The 17,515-nt window shown below is 38.6% G+C and overlaps 1 protein-coding gene across 1 annotated transcript in view; it reads left to right on the top strand.

Annotated features, from left to right (window-relative positions):
* The first annotated feature begins 1,822 nt into the window (after positions 1 to 1,822).
* Positions 1,823 to 17,515, top strand: part of mybpc1 (myosin binding protein C1) — a 40,998-nt gene continuing 25,305 nt past the window's right edge. Inside the window, exons 1-8 of the mRNA XM_058407577.1 lie at positions 1,823 to 2,026; positions 5,897 to 5,914; positions 6,781 to 6,849; positions 7,908 to 8,168; positions 11,179 to 11,262; positions 12,328 to 12,378; positions 15,271 to 15,312; positions 15,577 to 15,618. Coding sequence (XP_058263560.1) covers positions 2,005 to 2,026; positions 5,897 to 5,914; positions 6,781 to 6,849; positions 7,908 to 8,168; positions 11,179 to 11,262; positions 12,328 to 12,378; positions 15,271 to 15,312; positions 15,577 to 15,618 — 589 coding nt within the window. The 5' untranslated portion in view covers positions 1,823 to 2,004. The remainder of the gene's footprint in view (positions 2,027 to 5,896; positions 5,915 to 6,780; positions 6,850 to 7,907; positions 8,169 to 11,178; positions 11,263 to 12,327; positions 12,379 to 15,270; positions 15,313 to 15,576; positions 15,619 to 17,515) is intronic.

Consider the following 17,515-nt stretch of genomic DNA (forward strand, 5'->3'; position numbering starts at 1 on the left):
TTGAGCAGTCGGGCAGCACTGCAGTATTAGAGCACCAATAGCTGGCCTGCCAGTAATTTATGTGTCAGTGAGGTTGTATATGATCCACTTGAGATAATTGTAGTGCATCATTTGGCAGAATTATTTTAAACCTCCTAATTTCAGGGTCAAACTCGTGTTGTGGAGGGTCATGTTCCAACAAAGAACCATGTTTGTCCTACTCTTCCTACCACATCAAAACCTGCACATGTGCTCCATAGTGATTAACTAATGAGTTAAACAACAGTTAAACCAGCTGCAGTCAGCAGCCCAATCAAGCCACAATCAAGCACAATAAAGCCCAGAAAAAAGGTGGAGGCATTTTCTATTCATACATTCAGGGGTATTAAAATGCATAAGCACTTATTATTATTATTTATTTCTAAATAAATGTTAAACCTTAAATTTCTAAAAAGGGAAGAGTCTCCAAATATGACTGAGAGAGATTAATTAATGCCTCGGGAAGACACTGGGTCATCAGACACATATATATTACTGTTGTGTGTATTTATATATATATACAACAGTAAAACAAATAAAATGTAAAAGAAAATACAATACATATATATACGCAAGTCCATATCCCATTGTTTTTATTTTTTTAAATCATTTTTTATGACATTGTATGCAAGACCGCATCACCATATTCATCAATCACAGTATCATATTCATATGCTGTATTTTTGTAATATTTTCTCTTTTTATTTTTTCTCTGTTCTTAACAGTTAATTTCATTATATTCATAGAATATTATTTTATTTTATAGCTCTATTTTTCTAACACAGACAGTCATACAAAGCATTTCACTGCATGTGGTACTGTGTATAATCGTGTATGTGACTAATAAATGTTGAATTTGACAAAGTTGTTCTTGTTAAAATAAAATTGTGTGTAATGGACTTGCTGGACTGAACACAAGTGTTGTTAGAACCCTGTCTAGCTTCCTGGATACAGCTCTGTGCAGTTGTATGAACAGATTATAAGAAAGCCTGATTATTGTGGTAGCAGAGTCACTTTGACCAAAAACTCTTTCCATGTACATATATCTCATAAGTCAAGGTTCATGAGTGGCATTCTGCTGTATGTACAGACTGTAAAAACACAGCTCAGGCATCGTAACATTCAGAGAATTTACTGCTGAGATTGCTAGCAGCACTTCTACAGTCTCCATCCATCTGATCTCTTAATCAGGGCAGAAAAAGTTTGTGAAGAAATTCCTCAATCACATATGAAGAAGAGAGAAAACTTTTAGTGAAATTCTGGTGAACTCTAAGAACTCCATACTGAGTAATAGACACAGCATTGTCTCTTGTCTCTTGCTGTATCAGTCACTCTTAATATCAATATACAAATATATAAATATAATGGAGTATAAAAGAATTCCATGCTGACAGTAAAATATAGGCTTGGCAGTGGGAAGATTAATGTAATTAATAAGCACTGAGTGATTCGTAAGGATACATGTCCTCTCTAAGATTATTAGATGTTTTCCAGCACTAATTATGAAGGACAGTAAATATTTTCTATTACTATCTATTACTCCCCAACATCATTATCTCACAGAATCTCAATTTTGGCCACTTTTTAAGCCCAAGCCTCACCTCTGTCATGCTCCTGTTTTTCCTCAACAAATGCATGAGAGGGGATAGGAGTAAAAGCTACCCTTAATCCCCTAAACTGTTGTAAGGGGGGTGAGAGGGGACTCAGATGCTTTTGGGCATCATGATCAAACAGATAGAGGAGTGGCCCAGACCAGTGCTATATAAACCGACTTAGTCTGTCTCCCTCAGTTCTGCCACTTCCTCGGTCACCAAGGAACTGCCATCTACTTATCTTTAGCTCGGCTCTTTTCTTAGGCATTCTTCATCTTTACGTCCTCCTTACAGTCCGCAGGGTGAAGGACCTGGGTGCCGTCTCCAATCCCCGACCTTAACTCAGGGCAGAAGGCTCTCATCTGGTGTCACATCCGGTGGAACACAGCTCAAGATGCCTGAGCCCACAAAAAAAGGTATGAGTGATGCAGTGTAGGCGACACGCCACAACTCAGAATACACATACGTTTATCATGAAATAAAGAACCTTCATAAAGTATGGAGAAAACTAGCACTGTGTCTAAGGGTTAGATGCAGTACAGCCATTAAATAATGCACCACATCACAGTGCATAATGATTTCATTTTCATGTCCTTTTCTTTCTTTTTTCAACCTCTGCATCTGTGTGTAAATGATACGCTCAAAGTGATCCTAGCACCATCCAAAGCTTCGAGGTCAGCTCTCTGGAATTCAGAAAGTGACATTGGCATTGTTATTGTATTACCCCGAGCTCAGGCAGTGAAGGAACGACAAGAGAGGAGGAGACAAAGAGAGAGAGTGCTTTACAAAAAGCTGTTATTGTTGTGAGTGTGTCGTTGATGGATAGGCTGCAGTCAAGGTTAGCAGGAGGGGAGAGGCAGTCCTGGAATGGTGGTGAGTCTCGAGCCTGTAGAAGGATGCAGGGTGTCCAATATATTCATCCATGATGGATGATGCCATGCTGGCAGCCTGGCAGATTACAAGAGGGCCAAGCAGGTGTTTGGGACGGGATGGATATGATGGATATGTCAAGGGTGATTATATGGACGCTGTTGGGGAGAAGTAACAAGGCAAAACATCATGAAAATAAATGGAGGATTAAAACAGGGAGTGACTTTTCTTACTGGGATGTTTTGTGCAATATTCTCACAGAGCTCTATGAATGTTTATTTCCAGTCTATTTGATCCCTGTGTATGAAATCTTCAGCAGTAATAAACAACCAGTGGTTAAAAAATGATTTGGTTGTGCTGCCCGCAATACTTTCCAGTCAAGGTAACTCTCCCAAACAGCTCCTTCCATCTCGTGATAATGAGGATTACATGATGGAAAGAGAGGATTTGCAGCGGCAGCATGACAGTTATTTTGATGGCACTCAGAAATCACTATGGTGCCAAAATTGCCAGCAGCATGTCTGTAAATGCATGAGTCTGTACAAAGAGCTGGCGATTGACAGCACGGCTGTCAGACAAGTTAAACTGTTATAGCACTTGTGTTGGACGATCATGTTGTTGATTCTTTGACTAAAATTCCATGAGTACATCATAGCGGTATCAAGACTGAAAGACGGTACACAGCTAAATGGAGATAGCTTTGATATTACTTCAGCTGGAGAGGTTTAAAAGTTTCCGTCTTACACGCTTGATTTGCTCAGCAACAGAGCTTGGCTCTTGGCCTCTTCGCAAAGGCATCCTCCTTAAATAGCTTCCACGTACACTGTGTGAGAGAGTTAATGACCAGGGTTGGTTATAAAAAATGGTTTGTTCTAATAAATATAGAGGGCAGCTGAAGGAGAGAAGGTCGATCCAAATTGCAGGAGCTCTAAAAGGCAGGATGAGGGTTGAGTTGGGTACAGGACCCACGGGAACTGGATTCCTCGACCCGGGAATAGTTCAGAATGAGCAGACTTTTAATCCCTGTTCCTCTCTCTCTCTCTCTCTCTCTCTCTCTCTCTCTCACACACACACACACACACACACACACACACACACATAATCTGTCTCTCGTCTCTCTCTCTCTTTAGATCTTTTACTCTTCTTTAGTTACTCTATGCCTATACCACGCAAGGAATCTTGAGCTCTTGTCTATTTGAACTTTGACTCTTGTAGTGTTTCCAGGATGGATGACAGGTTACGTGTCTGCATCACGTGCATTAGAGACCAAGAAAACATTATATATCAAAAATAGTAAAAGATGAAGTCAGTGTTTAGGGAAAGTCATGTGTTTAGACAGCTCTCATTGTGGGCATTGTCTAACCTCTGAGACCTCGCAGATCAGGGAAAGCCCTTGTCCACACCTCACCTTATTTACGGTCGGCCGTCACTCTCGCTGTTTCCACCTGCCAAAGACTGCATCATCCACCTCATGCCATACTTCATCAGGACATAAACACAGAACGATCTTTCAGCACTTCTAGTTCCCAGTTTAGCTCACTATATTCTGCATTATGTTATTTATTCTCCTGAAATAAGAATATTTTTTATATTTCTAACTTTTTACTTACATGGTTTTTATTCTGACTTCACTTACTTCATTTTCTGACTTCATAAATACATCCTCACCCTGTCACAGACATGTCATGGAATGAAAACAGCATGTTGATGAATATTTAGTAGGCAGAATCCATGTTCATTGGTTTATATAAAAGAGGTGAGACAGGGCCAGCAGTATGAGCCGGTCTGTCCACACAACAGCTGAGCATACCTGCTCCATCACTTACATTCTTGGTCTGAAGAGAAAAGAGGGAGTCTGGGCAGCAAGCCATATCACAACCAAAGTTGAAGCGTGGCTTTTAAAAGAGATGTGTGACATAGTAGTGGCAGAAGAATATGGTGTACTTGAAAGGAAGCCTGTAGGGGAATCTTTCAAGGCATTTGAATATACAGTCCTACATTTTGTCTCAATAACCACAAAGAACTACATTTAATCGGAAAAACAAACAAACAATCAAATCAAAAGAGGAAAGATGAAGCATAACGATCCTTAGAGACAGATAAGGTAACAAGCTGGACACTGGAAAGCTGCAAAAAGTCAAAAAATATCCGCTGGCTAAAAGAAAGAACGCAGCACAGGTGTCTCTTCTGGTTCTTTCTCAGCAGCAGTTTTCACATGGCCTTTGAGTCAACAAGGGGACAGAAATGGAACAGCTGGTCTCTGTGATTCCTCTAAGCACTGCAATCTCCTGGCGTCCTCCCAGTATTCATAGGAGACTGGGCGAGTAATGGGGATAAAGGGGAGGGAAGAACCATAATGGTGGCTCAGAAGTCAATATTGACATCATGCAATATATGTTTCATGCATACCATGTCCACAAGTCTATAAATAAACACCTGGAGCTCTCAGGAGAGGAGACCAGAGCTTAGCAGGAACACCAGTTAAAAAACACAATGGAAAATGTTATTACGAGCCTTAAATAATCATCCTAATGTTATCAGAGCAAGAATATTGTCCACTGCAGTTCTGCACTTTTGTACCAAATTTGATCCTCTTTATTAAAAAATAAAAACTAAATTAAAAAGTGTTGCGGTGCGTGAAAGTTGAATATGCAGGATATCATTAGCAGGTAAAGACTGTACTTGAGTTGTACTTCATTACTTTAAGTAAGAGCTATTATGTTGGCAGATTTATACTTAAGAGTTATCTTAAAACTGAATTTTATTACTTTAAAAAAAATTCAGGTCTTTATTTAGACCCTACAGAGCACTCATTACAAATTACAAATGTCTCCTCATCTTGCTACTCACCTTACGTCTCTACAGTTTACATGCAGTTTTTTGATATGGAAACATTTCTGTAAAGTGCTTTAATACTTTACTTTCACTTGAATGCGTCCAATTTTAATCAAAAAAGAATGTGACAGTGATTATACGTTCACTTATATGATTTATATAATTTTCACTTGTATCATTTCTCAGTATATTTTGTCTACCTTAAGATACCAGATATGTATCAAAATATGCCAGTATTGAAATTTGGCGTGTGATTGAAGATGGTGTGAATGATGAAACCACAGAAGATCAGGTGTCTATGTGTGGTCTAGGAGGAATCAGGTGATCTGTCACAGTTTTGGTAGTGTATATATGCAATGGGTTTAATTCAAGCTTTACAAGCTTTTCTTTAATCTTCAATCTGATTTTGATCTTTGTGATGTGATGGTGTTTTGGGAATCTCAGCTCAGATCATATCAAAGAAGCACCAACATCATTAGAGCTGCTCATTTAATAAACTGCATTCACATGATGGAAATGTGCCAAAGTAATGAAAGATTCTTCACTCATCATCTTTTTGTTGTTGTTGTTGTTGTTTACAGATGACGGTCAGCCTGAAGGTGAGTAGTACAATTTTGCCTTGTTGTATAAGATGTTTCCAGCAAACAGACACATACGTTTAAGATTCATTTCTGTATTCACTGGAATTATGAAATATGGTAACTTTATTCACAACACAATGTGCCCAGTCTGGCCTGTAATGGCGTGCCATCACTGCTGTTCTGAGATCATTGATGTTGAGAACATCTGCTTCCTAATGTCCTCAGAGCCCATGCTACCTCAGTGCTGATATTTCACGTCCAATCTGAAGCCCACCCGAGACAATGGTACACCAATTAGAGCAGTAGCTAGTGTTGATGATTTCAAGGTCTTAACACACTTTGAGAGATTTTGTCCTTCAGCTTGAGGACAGAATACTGATCAGCTGATGAAATTTCAGATGCTGCGGTCAACAAGATATTTAAAATAATCTGGCAGGAGTGGGTATAATGACAGGAGTTTAGCCGTCTTGCAGAAAAACTATCTGCCCTTAGACATCAGTGACCTTATCGCTTGATATTTTCTTGAATGTTTTAATGAGGTGATTGCAAAAGGAGATCTTTCTCTACTGCCACATGACCAGTGTAGAAAAAAAAAATTTCAGTTTCTTTCGCTGGCATTTGTCTGAATTCCATTACTGTACAGATAATGTGTGTGTGTATGTGTGTGTGTGTGTGTGTGTCTGATGTACTGATATACTGAAAGCTGTTGTGTCTTTCTTATATCTGTATATCCTGTATATACACATATAAGTGTCAGGATGTCTGTAGTACTGCATCTTGTGTCTGTGTGTGTCTGCGTTTCTGACCAAGTGTGTGAGATGTTTTTGACGCTTCATGCTGTGAAAGTGGTGCTTGCATTGGCGCTGTGTTTGTCACACACTCAGAGAATGTTGCAGCAGGCACAGTGGAGGCCGTGCTTCCAGCTGAGATTTCCCTTGAGGTGTCTCCACCAGGTAGGTGGTGTGCAGCCCTTTTCCTTTCCTTTTTTTTCTCCCTTCTTTCTATCTCTTCTTAATCTTCACCCAGAGCACTTCCACTCTTCACTTCCACGTGTGTAAGGGTGTAGTTTGGTTTTCCACAAAGACTTGATCACTGAGAGCACAACTTGACCTGATCACAGAAATACAGTAATGTGCACTTTCTTTCACTCACACACACACACACACACACACACACACACTACACACTCAAGCTTGCTTTGCTTCCTGGATCTGTCCTTACCTCTGCTTATGCTGCCTGTATTAGAGTTGTGGTGATGGATATGCAGATTTCTCTTGTAGGTACAATATGAACCAGTAAGCACAATATTTCCAAAACACTCACATGAGATGGCAGGGGTGCATTTTTAAAAATAAATATTGGTCAATACCTGGATAATCCCAAACGTGAGACACTACCCTGCTTTCTGTGTGTGTGTATGTGTTATTTTGCTTATTGGGGACGTGTCATAGATGTACAGTGATCAGAATTGGAATGAATCATTGAGTCAAAACCATTCAGTAGAAAATATAAATATTAGAGATGGCACTAATCTGAAACCAGCAAAAAATATATATAGGAAAACTAAAAAGATTTGGATTTTACCAGAAATTATAGAAAAGAAATTATGTATAATTATTATTTATAATCACACTCAAAGGTGTCACCGAGATGTGGATGAGTTCCCTTTCTCAGGGAGTATTTCCTCACTGCCGTCACCTCTGACCCACTCACTACTGATCATTTATATCATTAATTAGATTTCTGGACAGAGGCTTTGAGACAATGACCATTTTTTAAAAAATTGAGTTAAATACTATTAAAGAGGTATCATGTCATCTCTAATAATTATGTATACATTCAACATCCTGTTGAATCTCTTCTTTTAAGAGAAAAGAACTGGGTTTGGGAAATCTAACATCCTATTCTAATCAGTTTGCATCTATGTGTAGCATGTAGGATACAGCTGTGTCGCTCGGCTGCAGATGTTTGCTTGCTGCTCCAGCTGGCTGTGTTTGCTATGCCTGTGCAGAGGCTGAAGCGGTGGTGAAAGACCCAGAGCTCGTACTGACTCTACCAGAGCAAGAGCCAATAACACCTGCAGCCGTAGATCCACAACCGATATTGACTGAGGTTGCTGAGCGACACCCAATAGTGAAAGAGATCTCAGAGCCACAGCCAATAGGGACAGAGCCTGTAGTGCATGAACAGGAGAAGCCAGAGTCCACACGACCTGTTAAGATGGTGCAATTATGTGAGGTTGAGAAGGATCCTAATCAGCCTCCATGCCCTGGTGAGTATCTAGTGTCTTTAATCTATGACGAGCATGGCACATAACACTGCTGTGTTTATGAAAATTTACTGTTACCAAAATTAACTGTTATCCAGCATGAAATTTAACAGCACTTAAAGACTTTAGCACTCAAGCATTCTCCATGACCCCATTGACGTACATGTCACGGCCTGGGAAAGCCCGTCACAAGGTCAGATTTTGACCCTCCGGGGTTATGATTCCCACCTTCACCCTATGTGTGTGTCTGTGTGTGTGTGTGTGTGTGTGTGTATTTTCTCCCTGTGCTTTAGGGTTTTCCTCCTGGTACTCCGGTTTTCTCCCCCAGTCCAAAGAAATGTGTGTGTGTGTGTGTGTGAGAGAGAGAGAGAGAGAGCATCTGATTGTGCCCTGTGACGTGTTGTCACCTTGTCCAGGGTTTCCCCTGCCTCAAAGTCCTGTGACTCGGAACCCTGTGTAAGATAGGTGGTACAGAATATGGATGGATGTAATAATAATAATAATAATAATAATAATAATAATAATAATAATAATTATTATTATTATTATTATTATTATTATTATTATTATTATTATTATTATTAATAATAATAATAATTTATTGCGTATCAAAATTGCAGTCATTTTTTAAAAATATAATGTAACCTTTGAAACATTTTAATAGTATGGAACAAAACATTTATAAATAATAAATGTTCAATAGAAATAATATTAAAATAAATCATTATTATTATTATAATCAGGTCACTGATTCAGTCACATCAAGTTTCCCACTTTTTTTTTTTAGATAATTAAAAGTAATGTAATGATGGTGCAGGAGCTTTAGAGACCAGGTGACAATATTAATATGTTAAATTATAAATCAAATCAAGATCTAGTTTTATACCAACAATCCAGTTTAATACTAATACGTTTTTGGGGAAAAAATAAAGTGAAAGTTTAGACAGTGGCTCTAAGATGCAGAGAAATATTTCTTTTGGAAAATACAATATATTGCAGAGATTAAGAAAAGAAAAGGTGTTTTGTGGAGTGATAATATCTGTATATCGTGTACATGAAGTGATAAATACTTGTTTCCTCAAAAAAAAAAGCTGAGGACAAGAATACACGTCTCTATTTCCCCAAATCCAATTCTTTTCCAAAATCCAGGTATTTTGTAAAATTTAGTTCGGCTAGAAATTTTAGATTTGTAGTGAACAGTGGTGTTCCAGTCCACTGGAGGAATGAAAATCATCTCATGAGATGTTTTCAATCAGTTTTAACAAATGAAATGATTTTCTGACTGTGAGTCTGATATAAAATGAGTCAGGGCTTTCAGTGTGTTTTAGATGTGTGTTTTACACAGAATTTTAGTGGTTGAAGATAAAATTTTAGCTGCTTACAAACAAGCACTTGGAGCATCTCAGAGAGCAGTAATGGGTTTGTGTTTGGAATATTTCTATTAATATATTGCTAGTAGTATTTTAGGGAAAAACAGAAATACGTACGAAAAGCTGATAAATTATTAAAATCCTGAGTGTCTACTTTCAGATGAGCTTCACATTAACCACCACTGCAGAGTGGGACATGACAAAGGCATTCAAACAGAATTCAGCCACAGCAATGTGACGGGTTTTCTCAAAGGCCACATATTTACTGATGGATTTAATCATCCAAAGGGTTGATGAACACATTATTAACCTTGTTCAGTCACTAAACCATTCCTGACTCCCATCCCACATTATAAGGAAGTCATGAATATTCATATATTTTCTGTTGTTTTTTGAAATCTCAGTCCAAGCATCCATATCTCTAAAACACACTTCAGCCAAAGACAAGCCTTTATGATTGTCAGTGCACTGTACACTCCGATGTTAATGATGTAACGTTTAATGATGCACCAGTGGAGATCTGCTTTCTTTTGCATGTCTTGATGTTGGTGTCAGAATGAGCTGAGACACTGTACACACTGCTTTGTGCTTTAGGTCCAGTGCATTTAAAATGGATGCCTTCTATTATGTCTGCAACTAATGATCTCAATCACTATCTATTTTGAACAAAGAGTCACAAATACAGATCATATCTGTATAATAAGGTGAAGGAAAATAATCAGTGAGCAGGTGGGGTGGTGTGGCGCCTTACCATCTCAAGTCATTATTTTTTGTGTTTTATTCTTCTTATACAATGTCAATTATTTTACAATTCTTACAGTGTTTCATTTATAAAGAATGCCACATCGTACTTTTTAATCATTTGTAGTTACGTGTAATGTTATGAATCAATTCCAAGTTAAGTTGTCAAGTCATCACATCTCTCTAGAGTCTCTTTTTATTTTCTTGTTAATATGATAATAAGCATTTGTCATATTGCCAAGAAACAAGTTGCAAAGTCCTCCGTCCTAAAAATGAAAAAAATTCCAGATTGTTTCAAAGTGCAGAGACTACGTTCAAGTACATGTGTATGAGCCGATCCTATAGAAACGATAACATATTACAGCGAACATATACCTGTGATCTGTGCCTCAGATTGATCTGTTATATCTTTAAATCTTATAATATCTTTAATATCTGTTAAATCTTTTGACACATCACCATTTAGAAATCAGTAATTGATTTAAATCATACATAGTTAACACAAAAACATGTTGTTTGAATTTAGAATAATGTAATAATTTACAGATCAATAATTTAGCATTTTCATTTTACTGTTCAAAAAGGTCCTGACTAAAACACTTCAGCTTAGTTTATTATTTAAGCACTCTGTAAATGTTTTTACCGTAACATTTATGGACCATAACATTAATAAGCATCTGAAAGTTACAAAAATGGGAGAATGAGATATTGGGTAGAAATAGAGTTAGGAAGTAACGTAAGATGCTTTACAATTATAATATCATGATATATTGATATTTTGATTATTACTTTTTTTGAAAACCATTGTGTGTGTGTATGTGTGTGTGTGTGTGTGAGAGAGAGAGAGAGAGAGAGAGAGAGAGACAGAGAACACTAACATACCCTAGCCTTATCCCAATCAGCACCACCCATGAGTGATGCCGTGAAGGCTGCTGATACGGTGCCTATAGTCATGGTGGTCCCCCCTCCTTCCCCCAACGCCGAAGGTCTGACACTGCATCAGAATACTTTACGAGTGTGTTTGTGTGTTACGCACATGCTCATGTCTTCAGCCTATAATTATTCTATTATTAAAAGTTGTCGGTTACGCTGTGTACATGCTTCAACACAGCCATGGCAGTCACGGCACATGTGTATGTGTGTATGTGTGTGGGGGGGGCACTTGTCTGAAGAGGTCTTGGCACTGTTCACTTTTGCATGTGGAGAAAACCATTTTTTGTAGAAACAGACTGCAAAAAATGACATCTTTCACTTTATATGAAGGAAATATGTATTTAATATATTCAATATGATTTTTAAACTCATTTCTGGAAATTTTCTGATAATTTCAAGCTTGAAATATTCTTGTTCTTTCAGCAAGTTTTGTGTATTTAATTTTTTATTTACTTGGAATTAGTAAAAGCTTGGGGTTAGTAAAAAAATGTCTAGAAATAGTTTTAATAAACTCATATTTGATTTATAGTCTCACATATATAAATATGTCTAAATTTAAGATATTACGTGAAAATGTCATTTTTTCAGTGCATTAGGAAACAACTACACAAAAAAACAAAAAACAGAAAAATGGCTTTATGTGATAATGGAATAACGGCTTCGCTTATCCGTGCTGGATGTAGTGCTGCTGTATGAACATGGCTGCACTTTTTTTTTATATATAGAATTCACTCAAATTCACTTTGTATGAGACGTTATGAAGGTTACAGCTTTGCTCATGACTTCATTCCTATGCCATCCAATCAAATTGCTCGCTTGTTAAAACTAATTTTGTGTGGAATGACTGCATCACACTTTCACCATTTCATTTTAGAATTTCACACACACACACACACACACACACACACACTATCATCTGTTATTTTCATTCTGTATAATCATGTTTGTAGCTTTTTCATTTCAATTCACCGCTATCATGTTGTCACGTGACCCAGTTCACCTGAATGTGAAGTGTATTTGATGCTGAAGACACTATGCCTGCATGCTGTGTTTACATTTCAGTGGACGTGGAACTCAGTGACAGGTGGGTGTGTGTGTCAATTTCACTTTTGTTACAGAGAAAGATGAAGAAGTCTCGGCCACCAGTCCATCACCTCCGCCCCCATCAGGTTGGTGGCCATCACAGCTCCATCTCATTCTCATCTCCTTTTTTTAGCTAAGGGTTTAACAGTAGAAAAGCTAGCGTAGCTCTGATGTCACAGAGCGCATCAGCAACCTGCAAAGAGAAGCGGACAAATACAAAATGGAGGGTTGTTAACAGACGAAATGTAAGGAAAAACACACTTCAGAGCTGTGAAAATAATCCAAGCTGGGGTTGAAGCAGCATAATAGGAACTGGAGTGGATTATTTTCATATAACCCTACAGTCTGGAGTGTGTGATTCTGCTTATACCACAGCTATCTGCCAACAATTTTGATGTTTCATTTATTAATAAACATACGAAGTGCATTTTAATGATATATAATTGGATTAAAAGTTGGTGGATGTACACAAGATGAGTTATAGCCATGATAAACAACCCCCCCATCTCTTTATCTCGCTCTCTCTCTCTGTACACATGTGCAGTAGAGGAGCAAGTGTGGAGTGTAGGGCATGTGAGAGCAGTTAGCATCTTGCCAGTTTTTGTGCAATTTTTTTTTCTCTATTCTGTGTGGGTCAGCAAGTAGCATGACTGAGATAGATGCTCCCTGTAAGTCCTTCAGTTTACAGCAAAAGAACAGACATAAAATTTCACACATGCTGTGCAAACAGATCTAGAGGATTTCTTATCAGATCCCGGTGAAATTTGCAAGCAGACGATCAGCTTCTCGTATTTGTACAGCAGTGAGTGATGAGGGGCACACAGAGCTAAAGAAACAGACAGAGACAGGAAAAACTTCATGAGGCTCTCCAAAGTATGGAGAACAGACCAAAACCTGGCATAGATCAGAAATCTAGAAAGCCTTTATGGAGCAGGACATGCTAGATGTCCTACAGGACAGCGTGAAGGGAAGTCAACTCCCAGTGAGCTGCTGGAGGGTCGTCCTGACCCTGCTCTCAAAAAAGAAAGATCTGACACACCTGAAGAACTGGTGCCCAGGTCACTAGTGTACACTGACAGCAAGCTGCTCTCAAAAGCATTAGCCTCGAGACTGACGAAGGCAATGGAGCAGCTCATTCACCATGACCAGATGTACTGTGTGCTGTGTACTGTGTGCCTGACATATATCTCTATTATCTATATTCGATAATATATCCCTAATTTGTGACATCTCCATTCTATTAAAGACTGGTCTAATTTTTCTAGATCAGGAAAAGGCTTTTCACTGGTTTGAACATGAATACTTGCAGAAGGTGATGGAAACCTTTGGGTTCAACCCAGGTTCTATAGCCATGAGTGTACTGAAAGTTTATGGCTGTTTATGTGCACCTTTTAGAGTGTTTTTTAAAATATAAACTGGAAGGACACCGTAGAGCACGTTAAGGGCAGATGAGGGATTCCTCAAGGGGACTTTCTCTTTCTGCCTTCAGTTCATACAGAGACTCCTCACTGGACCCAGGAAGTTATTATGGAGAGCAGCAACCTATGGACTGTTACACATGGTAGAAGGACTGGAGCTGGACAGAACTTTGTTTTTAATGAACACAGGAATGCTGTACTTTCTGGAATTTTAAAATTTGAAGCAGAATAACAGAAAAAGTGCAGCAGAACAGTATACTGGCTACTGGACAAGCCCCTAGTATATGGAGGGCATCTGGACATCACCTGTGCAACCACCCCCTACACTGTCCAGGGCTTCGATCTCCACTTGGATTGTGACACTCAGGGAGCTGGTGAACATCACAGGGACAGACCTGTCAAGGGCAGAAGTGCTGGCACCAAGTATAGAATTACAATCCCTTGCATGTTTTCAGTCAGCTCCTTCATCACTGGGAGTCCACACTTATTTCAGAGATGTGTGTCCAGTTGATGGTCTGCCAAACCTTTGAGATCGGTCGTGTAAAGGTGGAACCTTTTCCCCAGCTGGACAGATTGACAGGTGTGCAGGTACCCTCCTTGATTGCCGGAAAGAAGAGATGAACTTTGTATCAGTTTTGGGGAAGCTGCTCTACAGAGCCTGTGTTAAGGTTTTTTTTAAAAAACCTGATTGGGAGGGTAGACACCCATTGGTTAAGTGTGCAAGGTTTTAATGATGATGTTAAACCAGAGTGGACAGTACTGTACAAGCCACCAAAAAGCTAATGGAGGAAAATCTCCAAAACTGCAGCTATTGTGGGGTGTTCCCAGCCTGCAGTGGTCAGTATCTATCAAAAGTGGTCCAAGGAAGGAACAGTGGTGAACTGGTGACAGGGTCATGGGCGGCCAAGGCTCAACAACTGTTTAGATTATTTGGAGCATCCCTGTGTATGAGCTGTTACTATGGATAACACATTAGAACAAAGATATTATAATTGCATTAACCTGTCGTTCATGTTATGGCCAGGACTACTGCCCATAAAGTTTAAATAATGCACACAGTGTGACCAATCCGTTTGAGAATTAGACTGTACTGTGGTATAAGTTTATTCTAACTGCTAAATCACACATCACATCTGCATGCATACACTAGATTTAAAAAAGAAAAAAGGTTTAAAACTTTAAGCTTTAATGGTCTGTTGGCTTGTCCCTGTGGGAGAACAGCTAAATGTAGAAGCGTTTGAAGGAGAACCTTTAGGAACCATTAAAGACCCCTTTTTTCTGTGTAGGTACAGATGTGATGTACACTTTGTTTGTTGATGTCTACAAATGTGCACATATCAATATTCATAACAAATGAATATGTGTAATGTGTATATAAGATTATCTACATGTTTATAAATGGTATGTGTATTTCACACTATATGTCTTTGTCAGACTTACATACTACATTGTTAGGTGCAATGCATATCATTATTACTTCAAAAGGAAAAAAAGAAAAAAGAAATGGAAACAGAACTAGATGTTTTCATTCAATGAATTAATACTGTGTTTTCTTTCCAGAGGATGGAAGTACACACAAGAACCTTTCAGTTGATCTAACTAGTAAGCATAGAATGTTTTATATAATTCTAGATATCTTTGTTTAATTTTGGATTTAAAGACATTTCTAACTTAATTCTCTAGCTAAAAAGTCAAACATGTCTTCGAAGCACAAAAGAATGAAAATCGACAAAGACTGCATCTCCCCCACTGACAGAGTCTGTCAACGTGACTGCATGCTTGTCATGTCCTAACATATGTCTACCCCTGCTTTACAGTAATATTTACTGTAATATGCTGTAAAACGTTTTCTCTGTCTTTGTTTAGATGATAACGTCCCTGAGTCATCCAGGGGGAGGAAAGACTCAGGTAATCCTTTAGCCATGATAGCATTCGTTTTAAAATATAAAACAAGCAGAAATACTCTCACCACTGAGAGTTCAGTGAAAAAAAAGCTGGAGCTGTGCATAGACAAGGTTAGTAGGTTCATTTTCCCAAAATGGTCATTTGAAAGAAACCTGTAAAAGAAAATCATGCCATGTTAAAATTGGCCAATATCAATGTAGCCTTACATATGAGATTATCTAAACCATTATAGTGCCAAGCTTTGCTTGATTAGCATGGAGATTTCTGCAGGATAAACCATTCCATAAGCCATGGGGAAAATGAATGTGATTATAACTGTAGCAAAAAAAAAAGAGCATCTCAAGTATGTTAAATAATTATTGGTTAAAAAATCCAGAGAGGAGATATTCATATTGAACTTCATGCTGACGGTAAGTATAGTTAATCGACTGCTGTTTCTCACTGATACTATTCGACTCTACAACATTTCACTGTAAGTAACATGGAAGATGTGTCTCAATTTACATTGTCATGTTTTTCAGTGACTTACATAACAGCAGTCAACCCTGGCAACACTCACATTTACTAAGGTAGCTAGCTGGCTAGATTATCACACATCTTTAATGCGGACAAGAACCCCTCAAAGGTTATGGTGCTGTTCTTTATTGAAGATGAGAATTGCTCCAGATCCATATAACCAGAATTGTCTAAAAGAGATACCCTGCACAGTATACCTTCAACTCAATCACTAGATCAGGTGCCTGTGATTATTATTGGCACATTCCTTCCTATAAAGCAGAAATTATAAAATGTTTAAAATGCTATTTTAGGAGCTGTCTAATTTAATGTTAGAATTACAATGGAATATGTCCGTGACTTTATTTTTATTGTGTTATCCTTGACAAAGAAGCTGAGATAGAATCTAAACTAAACTAAACTAAACATTAAATGTTTCTATGCAGTGGTCTAGTACCATCCCAGCTGTACCAGATATAGAATGTTTTCATTTGGGTGGCTTCATGACCAGAATGGGTCAGTCTTCCGTTAAGAAGGCGCATATGCACAGTGGTTTGCACAGAGCCAATTGTCCAAATAAGACAATTACATCGATCCGTGTGTTGCAAAAGCATGCAACACTATTGGTTTTGTAACAATAATAAAATAATATGTAATATGTAAAATATAAAATAATATGATGGCAGACAAGGTCTACTACAGGTACTACTACAAGTAGCCTGTTGCCTCAAATATATAATTTTTGTTTAGGATAATTTGCTTAGGACAGAAGAAGGCAGTAATCCCCCTGGTACTGTGAGATAAAGACTGGTTTGCATGATGATCACAGGTCAAACCTTGATGTTTTATTCAAGCTTCTGTGTTATCCAGAATAAGTTTGGTTTATCCAATTCTAGAGCTGATGGAATTAAATCCTGAAACCCACTTGTTTCATATGCTAAGGGTCATGCAGCCACAGAAAAGGTTCATGCTTGTGGCCCTGCAAAGTGCTTACTTTCCTGCTTCCATTGCCCTTTTCTGCCTTTCAAGACCAGACAAGTTCTATATGAAGAAAACAGAAAAGTGGGAATATAGCTCAAGCACTGGCAATAGAGGGTATTCGGGCGCTGGTGGCTCAGTGGTAGGTTTCTCGCTTACCATGCGGAAGGCCCGGGTTCGAGTCCCAGCCAGCACCCCCAACCCAGCCACTGGATGCAGTGCTGGTCCCAAGCCCAGATTAAATGGGAGGGTTGCGTCAGGAAGGGCATCCGGCGTAAAACTTGTGCCAAGTTGTTGTGCGGACCAGTTGGTCCGCTCTGGCGACCCCTCATGCACGTAGGGAGCAGCTGAAAGCTCAACAACTGGCAAAAGAGGGTATTATTAACAGAAGGATTCAGTGCCCCACTGTACAGTAGTGAATAGATAA

The sequence above is a fragment of the Hemibagrus wyckioides genome, linkage group LG14 (assembly GCF_019097595.1).
Source record: "Hemibagrus wyckioides isolate EC202008001 linkage group LG14, SWU_Hwy_1.0, whole genome shotgun sequence".
Taxonomy (NCBI): Eukaryota; Metazoa; Chordata; class Actinopteri; order Siluriformes; family Bagridae; genus Hemibagrus; species Hemibagrus wyckioides.